Source organism: Heteronotia binoei, chromosome 5 (assembly GCF_032191835.1).
Source record: "Heteronotia binoei isolate CCM8104 ecotype False Entrance Well chromosome 5, APGP_CSIRO_Hbin_v1, whole genome shotgun sequence".
In the NCBI taxonomy this organism is placed as follows: Eukaryota; Metazoa; Chordata; class Lepidosauria; order Squamata; family Gekkonidae; genus Heteronotia; species Heteronotia binoei.
Genome location: NC_083227.1, coordinates 129,456,550 through 129,475,645, shown reverse-complemented (window position 1 = coordinate 129,475,645; position 19,096 = coordinate 129,456,550). Strand labels below are relative to the sequence as shown.

Genomic DNA, 19,096 nt, shown 5'->3' with positions numbered 1-19,096 from the left:
CATGTCATGACCTCCGCTGAGCTGGCTCTGGACTCTTGTCACATAAGTTTCCTAGGAGCCTGAGACATGGCTTGGTGGAGATCAGGAAATCTGATCTCCACCAAGATCAGAAAGACCCCTTCATGGCAGATGCCCCTGGTTCATCTGTTCAAGAGCTTGCACCTGAACAGCTTGCAAAAGGAGCTCCTCCATCAGAACTTCTCTCTGTTCCTCCAGGTTTTGATGCAACTAAGCACCAGTTCAAGATTTGGTCCACAAGCCCTCCAGAATCTGCCTCCCTCAAGAAGACAGTGAGCAAATACAATGAATTGGAGGAAGCAGAGGGTTCATAATGAGATTCTTCTTCAATGAAGATGCAGTGCCATGTTGGCAGCTCATGCTCCACCTCCTAGGCCAGATCCTGGTGGATTTAATTCTTGACAGGATTCTGGTCCCAGTTAATCCTGGACAGATGAATCCAACATGCTGCTCTCAGCCTATCAGCCTTGGGCTGGGAAGGGAAGCTTGCTGGATTAATCGGTTCACTAGGCGTAAGCCTGTGTTCCTGGTCCAACTCCTTGCTTCCAGCTTCTGTTGCTGCACAGTCCTTGCTATCCAAGTCTGAGGGTGCTACCACTTGGGAGACCTGATTGGCCCTGCTTGCAGAATACAGGACAAAACTGCAACTGATCTTAAATTCTTGCAGGGAAGCTGAGATGTGGTAAAAATTGTCTTACCATGGTGTGGATGCTGGAGATATCTTCCCATGTGGTCACCAAACTTCCTAGTAAACTTATTAAACAGAAACCACATGTTGAAGAGCTGGCAGTTGCCAACCAGACTACAATCCTAAGGATGTTTACTTCTGAGTGAAGATCAGGCTATCCATCTCTCATCCTCCAGCGTCATGTCTGTGGTTTCTTACCCAGACATCTTCTCCACCCTGGTCCTTACCCCTAAATCCCACTCTCTGTTCTTTCTACCTCTTTCTTGAAGACACTCCATCTCTATATTCACCAATACACTCCAAATCTATCCTCTGGATCATCCTGTTGATATTGTCCCCTTCCCCCCTGCCCCTTTAATTTTCAATTAGTCTTCCTAATTCATAGTCTTTTGTTTCCATTCAGTTCTACTCTTCATCAATTATAACCAGATTTCTCTATGTTACTCGTCTCCTCTACTTCAGTAGTTCCTTTAAAAAAAACCCAACCATCTTCTACAGTGGCTTGGATCTGAGACCCTGGTTGCTATGGATTTCCTGTTTGAAGCACAGGAATCCCTTCAATCTTTAGGGGCATGTTCACTTTACATGGAGCTTGTTGGGCTTCACAGCTGTTGACTGAAGAGAGAATAAGCCCTAAAAACATACAACATTCCTCTGCAGCTGTACATTGTAAGGAAAGATTGTCTACGGTGTCCAAATGGTTTTTCAGAGAAATTCTGTGTTACTGAGCTAACTGAAGAACCTTTGATACACTTTCAAAAAAAAATTCCACAGCAAGCCATTTTGAGGATAATATTAAATGGTTGCTAGCAAAATCAAGCACAGTATGTCAGCTTCATGTATACACACTGCAAAGTTTTAAGGACAAGCATCCAAATAGCCATTTCAAGCTTCTTTTAGTTTCATTGTAAACTAACTGATTTTAAAGAGCAAACTCTTTCAAAAGAAGCTATCCCATAAAGACCATCTACAAAGAGAACTCTGCAATTTATCAGCCAATATCATGAGGCACACATTACACTGTCTGCTTTTGTAAGACATGTGCAATCAATTAAATGAAGCAACCAAATTACTACCAGAAATACATAAAATGGATCATGTAGAATCAAGTGACTCAATATATTTGCAGTTTCTCTCTACTCACTGTGGAAAAAAATGTCTTCAAAAGCAGTGCACAAAAAATGAAGGTCAAAACCATGACAAACATAGAGAGATCAAGAAATATTTCACTCCTAAGGAAATCCTTGGCTTATGTGTGCAATATAGAAATTCTGAAAAGAATATCAGTGAGTCATTTAGAACCAATATTACCTTATAGTTATTTAATTCACTGTGTTTTCAGGGGATTACATATAAAATAAAATATGTTTTGCTAACATAATATGTATTTCTTAATATTTAATGCACTATGTGACTAGATTCCTTATTTGGGATATACAGCTGTAACATCCAAGCATGGAACAAATGACAGTAAGAAAAGTGCTTGTATTAAGAGACAGAAGACTCTCCATCCAGGTGCAAGAATTGTAGGCAAGGTCCTCCCTATTTACCTACAATCATCCTTATGCTGGATCTGTAAAGAATATAATCTCTTTCTTTCATGATGCTTATAGTTGAGGGTATTGTCCTGATTAATTGAACCCGAACCTGGTTGGCCGATGCAAGTGTTGCACCTTGTTCCACATGAATATTTGATCCTTTCATCATCCCTGACCTGAAGACAGGGTATTCTGATAATCCTTTTTGAAATATTTTCTTTTTGCTGAGACACAGTCACCCTCCCCTCAGGATTAAACAGGCACAATCACATGCACGCATCTGGCCCCCTTGCCCCACTCATCCTTACCTCATGGTACAACAGCTCATGAATGGAATAAATAGCCATGGGAAATTCACAGTGGCTTCCTGCCAAAGCATGTCCATGGCGGGTTTCTGCCTGTCTGATTGGCCCAGGCACACCATGGATGAGCAGGAGTGGTGTGATTGCTTCCCTCTGCATGTTTTCAAAGTCACAGTTGGTGGTTGTGGCCTGTTGCTGATGTCATGGGACCACGACAGCTGAGCAGATGCTCTCTGATTGCCATGGCACATCTTTAACTGCTGCAGCAACTTGGCTGTCTGCTTGCACCCAGTATCTGGTGTTAAAAGTGTGCAACTTGTTCCAGAATAGATTAAGTACCCTACTGTTACAGTGCTATACTTTGTCAAGGACCCATGTATCTACAGGACCACATCTCTTGATACACTCATCTGAGCAAAGTGTCCTGAAGGTGCCCCCTTCCAAAGGATAAGAACAACAGTGGCCTATAGCCAAGCTTTCCCTGTAGTGGCTCAAATGTGGTGGAATGGCCTAAAGTAAGAAAGGCTTTCACACTTCTATTATTTTGAAGAATGTGTAAATTATTCAGGATGGCATTTTCATAAAGGGAACTGGGATGTAATAGAAAGTCTGAAGGAAGTTGTTGGTTTGATAAGGGGGGATCTATTATGGAAGGATAAACATGTCCTTTGGATAACACAGGCTACTGAATGAGATCATCCAGAGGATTGCTGATGGCACCCAGTTCTATATTTCTATAACTAAACAGCTAGCATTTATTTTAAAAATATCACCTCCCAAGAGAACTGTGAGAGGTGGCTCTCAAGACTGAATTCACTATGATTTCTTATAAGTAGCATTTATGTTACAGCATTGAGAAATACACCACTCAATTTCTTGGAAGTTTAAGTATTATTTATTGTTAGCAATTTTATAAACACAGTGTATTAGCACTGAATGCATTTATACCTGGTGCTTTAGCTCTTTTTGTCATTGAAATGTGGAATGGAAGAATATAAATTAATAAAATATGGAAGACAATGGAGGAAGGAAATGGCATGTCATTATTATGTCTGGTTTCTGACACCTGCCAGTGAACCCAAGGGCACTTCCTCATAAAAGGAGGCAGAACACACTGATGACCCAGATGCATCCTGAGCCTGGGTAGTCATGGCAAGTCCTCCCTTGGCTATGGAGTACAGTCAGACCCTCTTGAAACCCAGGACTCTGGAAAGTATCCATGGACACTGATCTGGAATGCATCCATTCTTGACTCTGTTTTTGCTACCAGACCTTCACACAATCAATCGCCTTGTGAATCCTAGGCACTTCAGTCACATTGAACATGGATGAATATCATCTGTACATAGACCAGAACCTCCTTGGCAGCTTGCTATTGCTTCCTGCTTGGCTTCAGAAGAAAAGATGCTGACATATATGATTTAGGAGTAGATCTTCACTGATGCAACAGGAAGGTGGAGCAGCCAGGACTACTATAAACTGCTCATATGATTCCTGAAAGCCACTGGTGCAACGTAAAAATTGCCCTGCTCTCTAGTCCCCAAAATTTTGTGGACAGCTCCCCTGCTGAATTCTTGAACCGAGATCAACCTTAGGTTTTATTTGTTCGCTGGACAGCTCCCTAATATTGTTACTTTGCCTCTTTTGTCCTCTGGGGACACCAGGACACAAAATGACAGCTAAATGTAGATTTTATAAGACAGGCTATTTGACCAAAAAGTTTCAGGTCCTAATCAACCATGAGTTACGTTTCATCCCCGCATCAAGCACCAGATTGGGAAAAACTATCACTTGAGAAGAAACTTGTATCAACTAACACACCCTGCCACCTGGGAACTTCACTTCTATTCCCTCAGTGGTAAAATAAGGCCTTGCTTCCCTTCTGATGAAAGGCGGTGAAGCCTGATGATATCATCTGTTGAGAGAAGCTGCACCAGTTGCTTCCTTTCTTCTGGCAGCAGGCTGAAGGAATATTCCAGGGGAACCTATAGAATATGATAACTCACTATCTTCAGAACTCCAGCAGGAGAAGAAGATTTGTGTCCCCCTCTCTTTCTGAAAGCCTTGCACCAATTTGGAAAAATAGCTTATTTTCTTCACCTTCCTCCTCTGTGAGATGATATGAGGGGAGCAATCCCAGTTCTTTCACTTTATGGAGGATTCCTTGGAAGGGAGCAAACAAAACAGCTTATTTCTTTCTCAGGTGCCCTGGGCCAAATGATAGGATCATTCTACATGGCAACACTGGACCTTCTCACCTCAGGAAGTGGGCTGGCTCCATTCACTTAAGTTAGGCTTACTTCTCATACAGAAGTATTAGGATTGCATAACATATTACTAAATATCTATCACTGCAAATATATTTTGCTCCAAAACATAAGTTTTAATTGCTTTAGGGGAAAAAGAATTATTAATTTCATTTTTTATACCTTTGTTTCTTCTACGTAATTATTTTATGGGCCAAAAATATGATCCCACACAGATGGTTGTGTTTTATTGCTACAAATGCTTCCCAAATTGAATCAGTTCTAATGTTCTGGTAAATTATCCATGGGAATACAAACTAACACACATTTCATGTTGTCTCTATGATGGTGAAGGAAGAATTGTATTTACTCACTGTCTAGTATTTCCACACACACACCCCAGTTTTGTTTTCTATCATTTAGCATCCTGCCTTCCTCTTTAAGACTCTGGATGACAGCAAGCTGGTAGGCAAAAGGAACTAAACTACTGAGTCATTTAGTACATTTTCCTGTGTGGTTAAAACAGTAGCTCAGTACAGGAGTTCTGAAAAATAATCCAGAAGGGAAGGTAGATCCAGGTGGGTAGCTATGTCAGCCTGAAGCAACAGAACAAAGTCCAATGGCACCCTTATGCCAACAATGTTTTATTTAGGATGTTAGCTTTCATGTGCACGCAATACTTCCTCTGTACCCCAGTATGAGTCTAAATCAGTGCCTTCTTCCAGGGCTGCTGTTAGCTTTAAAAAAAAGAACTGCAGGAGATACAGGATTATATCTCTCCCATGTCATATGCAGTGTGGCCTTCAAGAGGCAGCTGAGGAACTATGCTGTAAGTACAGCTAGAAGACAGCCACAACCATCTGCAAGGAAATGCTCTTACCTCAAAAGGAGAACTGTATGTTCATGGATGTACAAAGTGAGAGAAGAACTGTAAAGAATCCCATACAATATGCTATGAATAGTGATGACAATACTCATTCAAATGCAACTGAATAGCTCACTAAATGATCAGCTCCCTGCTTGTGACCAGCAAGCAAGATGTGAACCAAAGCACTGAAGGTGTGAAGTCTAATAGGTGAGCTGAGCCCCGACCAAAAGCATGCAATAATCAAATGGCTGCTTAGACATGAATATTGGCAATGGAGCTGCACATGCCTGAGAGCAAGAACTTGGAAGGTCAAATCACTTCGAGACAGGAACAGCTGTAGCAAGACTATCATCTCTTTAGTATCTCAGAAAGCAGCTGTGCTAAAAGCAGGAACCAGAAAGTTCCTTCATGCCACCCTTTCATGTGTTATAACCCCCTTATCTTTCCTGACCCTGACAGTAAGAGGAAATGAGATGGGGAAGTGGGGAGGCACATTCCTTTGAGAATGAAATGCTTAGCACCTGATAAGTGCTTCATTCCAAATAATCTAAACTGCTCTTCTTTCTGTGTAGTTGCTATTATCATTTGCCTTGTTGTCTGCCTTTGCAGTTAGACGATAGAGAAATAATAATAATAATAAAACAATCACTGAAACTAACAAACTGTTGCCTATGCCATAGCCTCTGTTTTGTCAGAAATGTTAAAGTGTGAACTGATTTGCACTAAAACAACAATGGTCCAGTGAATTCAAGGTGAATATATCAGTACCTCTGCCATGCTGCACTCAGACTGTAAAAACAGCCTGGTTGTATTGAAGTCCTTCCTATGTAAGTATGCTTTTAAAAGCTTTCAATGTGCTAGCTACATTTGGTTGCCAAACAAAGCTTTCTCATGTAAGCCAATCTACAGCTAAGTCTTCTGGCTCACTAACCACATTTGTTTAGAGACTGTGAAGTTGTAACCACATAAGAGCTTCTATAGAAGGATGCTATCACACAAGGCAAACAAAACTATTTTCATTTATCAGCTGTGGCAAAGGAACAAGGTTTCTGTGAGATAAAGTTTAAATTAAGCAAGCTATAATAAGAAATGTTAAGCCAAAACCACGTTGCGCTTAGGCCAAAACTATTACACCAAGGGCAATCTGCTCTTTGGTTAGGCTGCATTACAGATCAAGACAGGTGTACTGCACAGAACATCACAGAGCCTATGTTTTATTTGCAATATGTATGCCTCTGTGTGTATATATTTTATGTATGTTTTATCTCAACTTCAAAAGAACATATCACTATAACCAACTGCTGCAACCAGAGAGCACCTAGACACCTTCACCAAATACAACTATAATTGATACCTAGTTTTCCCTTGCCAGTAAAAGAAAATTATAAATAAAGTTAAACACACTAATCACTATACTATATGAGCTCCTTCCTTTACATGGAGAATATTCATTATAAATAACTTTGGCTTTTTGTATTCTTGCAGGCATGAAGATTAACCAGAATTAACCTCTCTCTCTGTCTGGCAGTCCTCCCCCAGTGATATTAAGACTGAATTAAACCTTGATTTCTATCTTGGGATTGCTGGGAAGAAACTAGCTCTGGTTAACCTGCCTGCCTCATGTGGGAAACTATGGAGCAGTTCAGTCTCTGGGCTAAATTGTCTGATGTCTCCACCCAACCCTATTATCAGGTTTGTATGCGTCCCGCAGCACTGAAGAAAGCACATGGAGGTGTGGGCTTAGAAATGTTACTGTCTTCATCATAGAAAACAGATGTTGAGGAATCCAGTCCTGTTACTCTTGGATAACTGGTCTATGACATAATTTCCAGCAAATGAAGACTTACCATATTGCTAGTACAGAAGAAGTGACGATAGTTAAGCCCATGAAGGGGGTGAACTAAGCACAGTAATCTTCCACATTAAAATGTGATATACTCAAATAAAAGGAAATTAAGTATATAATTTAACAGTGTCATTTCACAAGGCATGGAGGGCTCACCTGGCTCTCCTCGTCGCCCAGGCTTTCCTCGCCTTCCTGGTGGACCTGCAGAAACAAAAGATTTAGTCATTATTCACTTTTTCTCCCACCCTTTTATCTTTCAAGACATTTGAAACAACTTACACATGGCTTTGCAATTAGTGCTCTATCTAGGTACTGGCCAAGTCATTATTTGTTTAGCTATTTCTCACTCTTTCGTTAACACTAAAACTCAGAGGAAGCCGGTGAAGTCAATGGGCAACAGATTTGAAAGACAAGAGGAAATACTAATTCACTGAACAAATAATTTAATTGTGGAATTCACTGCCAGCAGAGAGAGTGATGGTCAGTAGATCAGACAGATTCATGAGGATAGTTCCATCAATAGCTGCTAGCCAGGATGACTAAGGGGAACTTTCACATCAAGAGGGAGTAAAACTCCCAGTATTGGGAGGGAACAGCAGGGGAAAGCTACAGCTTTTATGCACTGTTTGCTGGCCATGCATAGGAACTGGTTAGCCATGGTGTGAAACTGGCATAAATGGTTCCTGTAAGCTCCTCTTGTGTTTCTATTCTTTAAGAGTATAAAAACTTCCTTGTGCCCTAACAAGCTATTCAAAGAAACAGATCAGATGATCAGCATGGAATAAAGTCAGCCCTGTCTTCTTAACAAATGTGAGCATATTCCATCCCAGCTCCAGCAAAAACTATGAAGTTTAGGTGAACAAAACCCAATGCTATCCCCTGTCAATCCTATGCAACAGTTCACTGTGGGGATTTCATTGGTTTGCCATTTTTATTGCTTTATTTAGGCAGTATCTTCTCTCAAGCAAAGATGACAGAAGCATTGCCAGGATCCTTATTGAAACCAGGAGATGCAGCGCAAGTTGTCCTTGCAGGCTTACGAAACTACATGAAAGAACAAATTGTTTAGACAGTTGCTATCCTAAATTACCAAAAGGTGAAAAGCTCCCTTCTTGCTCAATTCACATGCCTTGGCAAGTTGAAAGAAGAAGGACATTCATCCTCACTGTAATATCTAGCTCTAATGTTTAAGTAGGGTAATTGTGTTTCACTAGCTCAGAAGGAAAACCCCTGATCCTTCATGCCTCATAATTTATTCAACACTTTTAAATATTTCTTTATTATTTATTCAAGACAGCCAGTGTGGTGTAGTGGCTAGAGTGCTGGACTAGGATCCGGGAGACCAAGGCTCAGATTCCCATGCCACCACGGAAGCCTGCTGGATGACCCTGGGACAGTCATGCACTCTCAGCCTAACCTAACTCACAGGGCTGTTGTGAAGATAAAACAAAGGAGAGTAGAACGATGTAAGCCCGTTTGAATGCCCAGGGAAGGAAAGATGGGAGTATAAATGAAGCAAATACAAAAATAAATACATTTATTTTAAAATTTTAGAATGTCTTCTTCCTCCTTCTTAAGCAATCAGGTCTCAAAGCAGCATAACTTGGTCATATTTAGCAAGTTTCTTAAAATTATAGTTTCAAATAACATATAAAGGGGTTTGAAAAACAATCAACATGTTCTTGAAGATTTATCCACATAAACTTAGTGACCTCTAAACCTTTTGCTGTGATTGTGACCAGTGTTTCCTCTAAGCTGAGTTTGTGTGAGCTAGCTTTTTTAACCTCCAGCTCACACATTTTTGTCTTAGCGCATGAAAAAATGACCCTACAGCAAACTAATTTGTGGAGTAGCTCACAACTTTAATGCCAGTAGCACACAAAGTAAATTTTTGCTTACAAGACTCCAAAGGTCAAAGTCTGACTACACAACCAATATTGTCTTATCTGCACCTAATTCTGTGATGCTACAGTAACATGAGAAATGAAAACCACAAATTACTAATCAAATGAAATACAGAGGGGAGGGAATGCTCCTTGATTTTTAATTCAAAGGGGAATAATTAAGTGAAATCAATGTGTGACAATCTTCCATATTAAAATCTTTACAGGCATTCAGCTACACATGGTACACATGAAACTGCTTTATTCTAAACCAAGCCATCGGTCTATCTAAGTCAGTGTTGTCTATTTGGACTGGCAGCAGCTCTCCAGGGTTTCAAGCAGAGGTCTGCCCCATCACCTACAACCTAATCCTTTTACTTGGAGATATTAGGAACTGAACCTGGTATCTTCTGCATGCAAAGCAGTGGCTCTACCAGTGAGCCACTACCCATATTTTGTAAAGTTTCTATTCAACCAGAATTTCCCATTAGTCAAAATCAAGTCCAAGCTCTTTATGTCTGTGGTTGGTAGCCTTATTTATTTATTTATTTATTCTATAATTTATATCCCGCCCTTCCCACAAAGTGGCTCAGGGCGGCTCACAACAACGACAAAACAATAAACAAGGTACAAAGTTAATACATTTAAAAGTCAAAACATTTAAAAAACCTAAAAACCTTAAAATCTTAACATTAAAACTATCCAGTATATTTCACTAAAATCTGATAAGCTACATTTATCTAGTCGGCATAAGCTAACCGGAAGAGGGTTGTCTTACAGGCCCTGCGGAACTGAGTAAGATCCCGCAGGGCCCTCACCTCTTCCGGCAGCTGGTTCCACCATGTGGGGGCCATTGTAGAAAAGGCCCTGTCTCTGGTTGTCTTGAGACGGACTTCCTTGGGCCCGGGGATGGTGAGAAGGTTTTGAGTCCCAGACTTCAGTACTCTCTGGGGAACGTGTGGGGAGAGACGGTCCTTCAGGTAGGCAGGTCCCAGGCCATATAGGGCTTTAAAGGTAATGACCAGCACCTTGTACTGGACTCGGTATGTTATTGGAAGCCAGTGCAGAGCCCGAAGGCCCGGCCGGATGTGCCCCCACCTTGGGAGGCCCAATAACAGCCGGGCCACGGCATTCTGCACCAGCTGCAATTTCCGGGTCCGGCACAGGGGCAGCCCCATGTAGAGGGCATTGCAGTAATCCAATCTCGAGGTGACCGTAGCATGGATCACTGTTGCTAGGTCGTCGCGGTCCAGGAAGGGGGCCAACTGCCTTGCCCGTCTAAGATGAAAGAACGCGGACTTGGCAGTGGTTGCTATCTGAGCCTCCATCTTTAGGGACGGCTCCAACAGCACCCCCAGGCTCTTGACCCTGTCCGCCGCTGTCAGCGGCGCACCGTCAAAAGTCGGCAGGGGGATTTCCCCCTCCGGTCCACGATGGCCCAAACAGAGGACCTCTGTCTTCGCAGGATTCAGTCTCAGTCCACTCAGTCTGAGCCACTCAGCCACGGCCTGCAATGCCCGATCTAGATTTTCTGGGGCGGAGACAGGTCGGTCGTCCATAAGTAGATAGAGCTGGGTGTCATCAGCATACCGGTGACACCCCAGCCCATACCTTCGGGCAATCTGGGCAAGAGGTCGCATATAGATGTTAAATAACATCGGGGAGAGAACCGCTCCCTGGGGCACTCCACAATTAAGTGTGTGCCTCCGGGATAGCTCCCCCCCAATCGCGACCCTTTGTCCCCGACCTTCAAGGAAAGAGGAAAGCCACTGCAAGGCCAGCCCCTGAATCCCTGCGTCGGCGAGGCGGCAAGTCAGTAACCGATGGTTGACCGTATTGAACGCCGCCGATAGGTCCAACAACATCAGCACTGCCGAGCCACCCCGATCCAGATGCCGTTGAAGGTCATCCACTAGGGCAACCAACACCGTCTCCATCCCATGACCTGGGCGGAAGCCGGACTGGAGTGGGTCAAGGATGGAAGCGTCCTCCAGGAAAGTCTGTAGCTGCCTCGCCACTGCCCTCTCAATAAGTTTGCCTAGAAAAGGCAAATTTGAGACCGGCCTATAATGTGCCAATTGGGCTGGGTCTAAAGATGGTTTTTTTTATATAGGAGAATGTTTTAGGAATTATTATCACCAGGGCTTTTTTTTTTTTTTTAAGAGCAGGAATGCACAGGAACACGGTTCCGGCTGGCGTGGCATCAGGGGGTGTGGTCTAATATGAAAATGAATTTCTGCTGGGCTTTTTCTACAGAAAAGCCCTGTGAGAATCAATGGTAATGTCAGGGGTGTGGCCTAATATGCAAATGAGTTTCTGCTGGGTTTTTTCTACAAAATAGCCCTGATTACCACCAACAGGCAATGACGAGCATTATGTTCCTGTTTCTTTCACTTTTTACATGTAATGCTGTATTTCAGGTTTGTTTTTGTTTTGTTTTTTAAAAACTCTACTGAATCTGTTTGTTCAACTCCATTGTTGAGATAACTGTTAATTTGCCAAAAATGTTGCTTTTCACATATACAAGAGCTAGAGGTCTCACTTTTCAAGAAGTAGCATTGGTGATAAGTCTGCTTGCGCTACAATACACTCAACACCCACCAATGGGCATTGCATATGTACGGGCCAAAAGTGAAAACATTCTTGTTCACACATTTGAGGAAACACTCCCACTCAAGAGTTTTACAGTGCCATCCTAAGCAGGCCTACTCAGAATCCCACTCACATCTATTAAATGGGGCTTACTCTCAGGAAGGTGTTTAGGATTGCTCTGCAAGGATGGCAAATTACGCTTGGCATTAAAGCAGCCTATAGAAGAAGTTGCATAGCACAGAGGTAGTGAACATATAACAGTCCCTCCCCCTCTTCTAAAGCTTAACTGTGCTACAAATTGGCTTATGTGAAAGGTTACACATATGCCCTCCAGACTGATTTCTTTTTTTGGTACTGTGTCAACTTGAAGTGCACCACCCAGTGGTTACTGTGGTGTCAGCACATTGGCTTGGATTAGGTGCCAAAGATTTACTCACTTGATCCCATGAGTTGCTGAATCATCAGTTGCTCATATTTCATTGCTCACAATTTCATTGATTGATTTTATTAAAAATATGTAAAATTATTAAATTGCATTTTTTTTTCCTCTTTAAAGTTCTAAGAAGGTTTCTGTTAAACTTTGTGTGGATCCTATTAAATTCAAAATGGAGGGGGAGATGCTCTATAACTTGTTCATTAATGATCTGGAGTTGGGAGTAAGCAGTGAAGTGGCCAAGTTTGCAGATGACACTAAATTGTTCAGGGTGGTGAGAACCAGAGAGGATTGTGAGGCACTCCAAAGGGATCTGTTGAGGCTGGGTGAGTGGGCTTCAACATGGTAGATGAGGTTCAATGTGGCTAAGTGCAAAGTAATGCACATTGGGACCAAGAATCCCAGCTACAAATACAAGTTGATGGGTTGTGAACTGGAAGAGACTGACCAAGAGAGAGATCTTGGGGTCGTGGTAGATAACTCACTGAAAATTTCAAGACAGTGTGCGATTGCAATAAAAAAGATCAACGCCATGTTGGGAATTATTAGGAAAGGAATTGAAAACAAATCAGCCAGTATCATAATGTCCCTGTATAAAGCGATGGTGCGGTCTCATTTGGAATACTGTGTAGAATTCTACTCACTGCATCTCAAAAAAGATATTATAGCATTGGAAAAAGTCCAGAAAAGTGCAACTAGAATGATTAAAGGTTTGGAACACTTTCCCTATGAAGAAAGGTTAAAACGCTTGGGGCTCTTTAGCTTGGAGAAACGTTGACTGCGGAGTGACATGATAGAGGTTTACAAGATTATGCATGGGATGGAGAAAGTAGAGAAAGAAGTACTTTTCTCCCTTTCTCACAATACAAGAACTCGTGGGCATTCAATGAAATTGCTGAGCAGTCAGGTTAAAATAGATAAAAGGAAGTACTTCTTCACCCAAAGGGTGATTAACTTGTGGAATTCACTGCCACAGGAGATGGTGGCGGTGTGTGCGTGTGTGTGTGTATATGTATGTATGTATATGTGTGTGTGTGTGTGTGTGTATATATACACACACACACACACATATATTGGCCACTGTGTGACACAGAGTGTTGGACTAGATGGGTCATTGGCCTGATCCAACATGGCTTCTCTTATGTTCTTATGAGATTTAAAAGAATGCAAGACTTGAGAGAGAACTTGAGCTCTGACAGATATGCAGTATCAAAATGGAGGGAGGGAATAACCCCACATATCCCTTTTTCTAATGCCAGTTAAAAGGCATTTGGCTGGAGTAGAGAAAGACTCCCTTCTTGTAAATGAAGCCATATGATGGACATCTATTTTAAACAGAGAGAGAAAGAGAAAGACAGAGACTGAAATAATCAACTGTTTCAGGCTTTCTCACAGGGATTCTCATCCAAAGCACTGGCTGTCTGCTTTAAAAAATTTAAGGCCATGGGAGTGAGATGGGTGGGCTGGTTTGGATCAGACCAAATTTCAGAAATATTTTACTTGGCATCCTGGACTTATAAAAGTGGCCATATGTGCTTAAAACACAAGTATGGCTGGAGATGGGGGAGTGCAAGGCCAGGGAATAGCCTTGATACCATACTAGATTGTATATAGCTTTCTAAGTATACACATCTTTGAGAAGCTTGGTGCTGGAAAGTGCTGCCTATAGCTGACTTATGGCAACCCTGCAGGGTTTTCAAGGCAAGAGATAATCACAAACCTGGTATTCCTTGGAGGTCTCCTAAACTTAAATGTATTGGACTTTGGGTCATTTACAGTGCTATCCTAAGAACACTTTCCTGCTTAGAACTGCTCTCTTAGTAGTCCATTCACTATTGTGAGTTTGCTTGCCACCCAACAACTACATTTAATGTGCATTTAGATATTTCTACTCTGAACAAATATCTGGGGGGAAAACCCTTATTGGTATTTTGGGGGGTATACTTGGGTATCCAAGTGCTATTTTGGATTCTTGGCAATACTATATATCAAGTCCTGAAACATTTTGGAAATATGTAGGAATACCCCAAAATATTTGGAACTGGCATTCTAAGGCTCCCAGACCCGCTTGTCTTCAATGTTAAAGGTTTTCAGGGCCACTGGAGAGGACAGAAGAAATGTCTTCCAGACAATGGGATCCAATGTTGAGGGGAAACACTTCGGTGCAGAAAAATAAATATAATAATAATAATAATAAATTTTATTTGTACCCCGCCCTCCCCCGCCGAAGCAGGCTCAGGGCGGCTAACAATACGGTGACCAATGGTGCACCAACAATAAAACAGTTACACTAGAAACATTAAATTAACATTAAACTAACCTTAAAAGCCTGAATTAAAACAATTAGCTAAAACATTTTATGACGCTATCCTTGACACTCTTCTAGTTGATGCTGATGGCGGATTTTCAGTTATTCATAAGCTAATTTAAAAAGGGTGGTCTTGCAGGCCCTGCGGAACTGATCAAGGTTCCGCAGGGCCCGCACCTCCTCTGGGAGTTGGTTCCAGAGATGTGGGGCTGCGGCCGAAAAGGCCCGAGAGCGAGTATTCTGTAGTTTAATTTGTCTTGGCCCAGGGGTAGTCAGTCTGTTCTTTCCTACTGACCTCAGTGCAAATACTGTACTAAAAATGTTGGTTTTGCCATTTATAAACAAAACAAACAAAAACACAAGCAAAATTGGAACAAGAGATGCTAAGAAAGTAAATAAGTATCTCAATTTAAAACAAGCACAAGCTCATGCATGCTGGACTGCAGTTGAGGGTCTGGGTTCTTCCTGGATTCTCTGGTTTGACATTAGTTGTGTTGGGCTTGCATCTGCATCCCTTGCTTAAGTTGGTTCTGCTAAATTACCTGGTTTGATGTTGGTTCTGTTAAGCTTGTTGGCTCTGTTTGCATTGGAAGCTTTTGGTCTGTCATTGCACTTGTGTGTTGGTTAGCAACCTCTTTGAATTTTTCCCCATAGGACAAGTAAGATGGCCGAGGGAACTTGTTCAGGGGCCCACAGAACCTGACTCCATGTTCCAATATGTTTAAAATCTGGGAAGCGGGGCCTCTAGTTAACAGGCAGCACTAGGTCTCCTGCAATGTTGGTGTTACTTGTTAAAAATAGCCACTCTAACCCCCTGAAAATGTCCCCTATAAGGAATAATGGAATATGAATGCTGGGAAAACCCACCACACGCACCTGGTTCCTGAAATGGTATCCGGGGACTCAAATACTCCCAAACACCAGCATTTTGCCCCTTTATAAAAATCTGAATTCCTGGTGTGTTTTGAGATGGTGCCAGGCAGTGCAGTGAAATGTGGTACACCCAACCCAAATATCACTGAATCTCAAGTATACACCTCAGCGCTGACACCCACATTTGTTTACAGAAAACATGTAACACACACTATACAAAGCAATGTCTCCCTTGATGACTGAGATATCACAATGAAGTTGGTGTGCATGAGCAGAACTTTTGACATTTCATATCCAAACCCAAGCTCCAGCTTGGATCTATTTTCAAGTGATTAAAAGTGAGTGAGGCCATCTTAAACTTGGCAGTTTAATGATATACATTGTAGACTAAACAATGGCTGTAACCTGCTTGTCCATCATCTGCCGGTCTCAAGTCTGAAGCAGAAAGGAAACAGCTGAGATAAAAAGGACAGAGAAATCTAAGAGACGATTGGCATATAGCCGGCATACTTTGTGGAAAAGATGTCAAGAGATAGATCAAAACCCTAGATAGAAATGTCTCCACTCCCAATTTTACTTTTTCTGCACTCAAACTGTTTTTGTGTGAATGTCCAAAGAGAAGTCCTGGCTGGCCATGATGAGGTCTGTGAGGGTGAAGCATGGCAAAAAGAAGTCAAACGGGAACAGGGTATTGTTTTTAATTTTTATACACAACCTTGTGAGAGTTCACACAATGCTCATTCTAGTGCCTTGTTTACCACCCATTCAGAAATGAACAGGAAGACAATTCAGGGTCAGCTTATCAACTGGGCTAATTACCACTGTCCCCCCCTCCCCCCGTGGCACAGAGTGTTAAAGCTGCAGTACTGCAGTCCTAAGCTCTGCTCACAACCTGAGTTCGATCCCTGGTGGAAGCTGGGTTTTCAGGTAGCTGGCTCAAGGTTGACTCAGCCTTCCATCCTTCCGAGGTTAGTAAAATGAGTACCCAGCTTGCTGGAGGGAAAGTGTAGATGACTGGGGAAGGCAATGGCAAACCACCCTGTAAAAAGTCTGCCGTGAAAACACTGTGAAAGCAACATCACCCCAGAGTTGGAAACGACTGGTGCTTACACAGGGGACCTCTCCTTTCCTGAACTTTTTACCTTGATACCAGAAGGCAGCTTTTAAAATGTCCCACATCAACAGACAGGGATATGTTTAATGTTCTGTTCTTCTCTTCTTGCAAAGCTTGTGCTCACAACCCGCCCATTGGAATAAAGTTTGTTTGGCTGGAATGTGACAAGATGTTTAGGAGTGCACTGCTTTATGCTTTGTATTTGCTCTGTCTTCTGAAAAATTATTTCATAAAAATGTAAATACAGGACTCCCAGAATGATATGGGATACTTCAAAGGGCTACTGGGGGGGGGGGAGAGAAATAAACTTTGCTGTTACAACACTGACATTAATGATAGAGAAATCGGAATTAGACTGAAACATGATGGGGAAAAGCATGTTTTAAAGATAGCCATTAACATTTGTATTTCAGAGCAAAGTTAGAGTCTAATGACACCTTTAAGACCAATAATGTTTTATTCAGGGTAAGCTTTTGTGTGCATTGTTGGACTTAAAGGTGCCAATAGACTCTAACTTTGTACTCTTGCTTCAGACCAACATGGTCACCCACCTGGATCTATAATTCAGAGCATTCAGCTTTAAGAACAAACTGAAACCTTTCCCTGCTTTTTTTTTTGTTCTTCTAAGCAAAATGCTTAAAGTCGATAAGCTTTAGACCCAGAACGTCTTACTTAACTGTATGATAGACAGGAAGCAATATCAGCTTTTCAAGCTTTATTGCCAGTCTTATGTTCCATTCTTATTCAACTATTCTGCAGCATCCAAACATCCTTAATTAAAGAACAGTTTCTGTGGCAGGGAAAACTCATTTCTCCAGCAATAATTTTTTCAAAATTCTGCTACTGGGAAAACTGGCTTGTGCTAACAGTACTGGTGCCAGGCAACACACTCCATGTCATGCTATTTTGTACATATTAGTAGTAAACAGACCCCCCCCCACGCATTATTAATGAAGGGAGTGTGGCCAGTGACGTCACTTCCGGTGATGTCACCGGAAACGGTGTCAACCCCGTGCATAATTAATGAAGGGGCATGGCCGGTGACGCCACATCCAGTGACGTCACCAGAAACTGTGTCATCAGGGTCATGACCTCAATGACGTCACCCATGGCATGACCCCAGAGTCACGTGATCGGAAACTGCGTCAAATGAAGGGCAGAAGTGACCTATTTTGGGGGTGCCACCATGATGTAGGCACCCTGCATATTTAATTCAGTGCCTCCCACCAGGAGGTGTCCTGTCTAGCCCCACCCCCACGTGACCTAGCCCCGCCAATCACCATCTATGCCCCAACATGATGTAACAACTCCGCATATTTAATTAATTAAGCACCTCCACCAGGAAATGACCTTACTGACTTACACCACATGACATAGCCAGGCCAATCAGCATCTATGTCCATCCCGCTATGACGTAGCTACCCCGCATATTTAATTAATTAAGCACCTCCTCCAGGGAATGACCTTACTGACTCACACCACATGGCGTAGCCAAACCAATCAGCGTCTACGTCCATCCCGTTGTGACATAGCAACCCTGTATATTAATTGAGCAGGTCGGAAATCACATGTGTAGCCCCCTCCCCTGTCCCCTTCTTCAGCACCACCCACAGCAGCATCATTGAACTTCCACCTGTGGCACCCCACCCCGGAAAATGGGGACCGCCACTGAGAAGGCCTGAGTACGTCCGTGTGACCCCTCTAACAACACCCAGCCACCCCTGGCCAAGCAAATGGGCTGGGGCCCACCCCCACCAGGTTGTTTTAGGAAAGAAGCCATTTGTGCTTGAACACACATGCACAGGCTCTTGCTGAGAACATGGAAACTCCGGCCAGAGTCTTGGTACTTTTCAGCCCGCCACCAGTGGTGAGACAAAATTTTAAAAGGAGATATGTGAGTGGTTCTGAGGATGAAGAATTTGTTCCCACAAAGCTGCATTTCCCAGGGCCTGATTTTGACGAAGAGACACACGTTAGTATGGACAGCGGGGAGACAACAGCTGACATGCTAGCTAAAAATGGCGTTCCCCAAATTTTGCAAGGCCTCCTGGAAGATTTCCCAGTCACTCAGGAACTTATTCCCTACAGCACCTAGGTTTTCCAAGAGATTCCTGATTCCCAAGAGCTGATTCCAAACGAGAACTCTGGCACAGGTAATTTGGGAAAGGGGGATGGGAGGGTGGGGTGGGGGAGTAGAAAAGGTTATTGGAAACAGACTTTGCATAGTGCTTTTAACTGAAAAAATCTGCTTTTAATTGTCTAGTATTCTGCCTGCATTGAGCTACAAATTCCAGATTTAAAATTGGATGAAGCCACAGAGGAGAATATTCCTTCAGAGGCAAAGATCTCCACGCAGGTATGGACCCCAGTTGTTGAGTGTTGTGTGG

At 42.5% G+C, this 19,096-nt stretch overlaps 1 protein-coding gene across 2 annotated transcripts in view; it reads right to left on the bottom strand.

Moving 5' to 3' along the window:
• Positions 1-19,096, bottom strand: part of LOC132572871 (collagen alpha-1(XXIII) chain-like) — a 539,646-nt gene that overhangs the window by 96,153 nt on the left and 424,397 nt on the right. Inside the window, exon 3 of one of the 2 annotated variants that reach the window (XM_060240397.1) lies at positions 7,645-7,707. Coding sequence is in view for 1 of the 2 variants with exons in the window: in XM_060240396.1 (XP_060096379.1) it covers positions 7,663-7,707 (45 nt within the window). In the remaining variant the exon portion in view is untranslated. The remainder of the gene's footprint in view (positions 1-7,644; positions 7,708-19,096) is intronic. The other variant, XM_060240396.1, reaches the window with a different exon arrangement.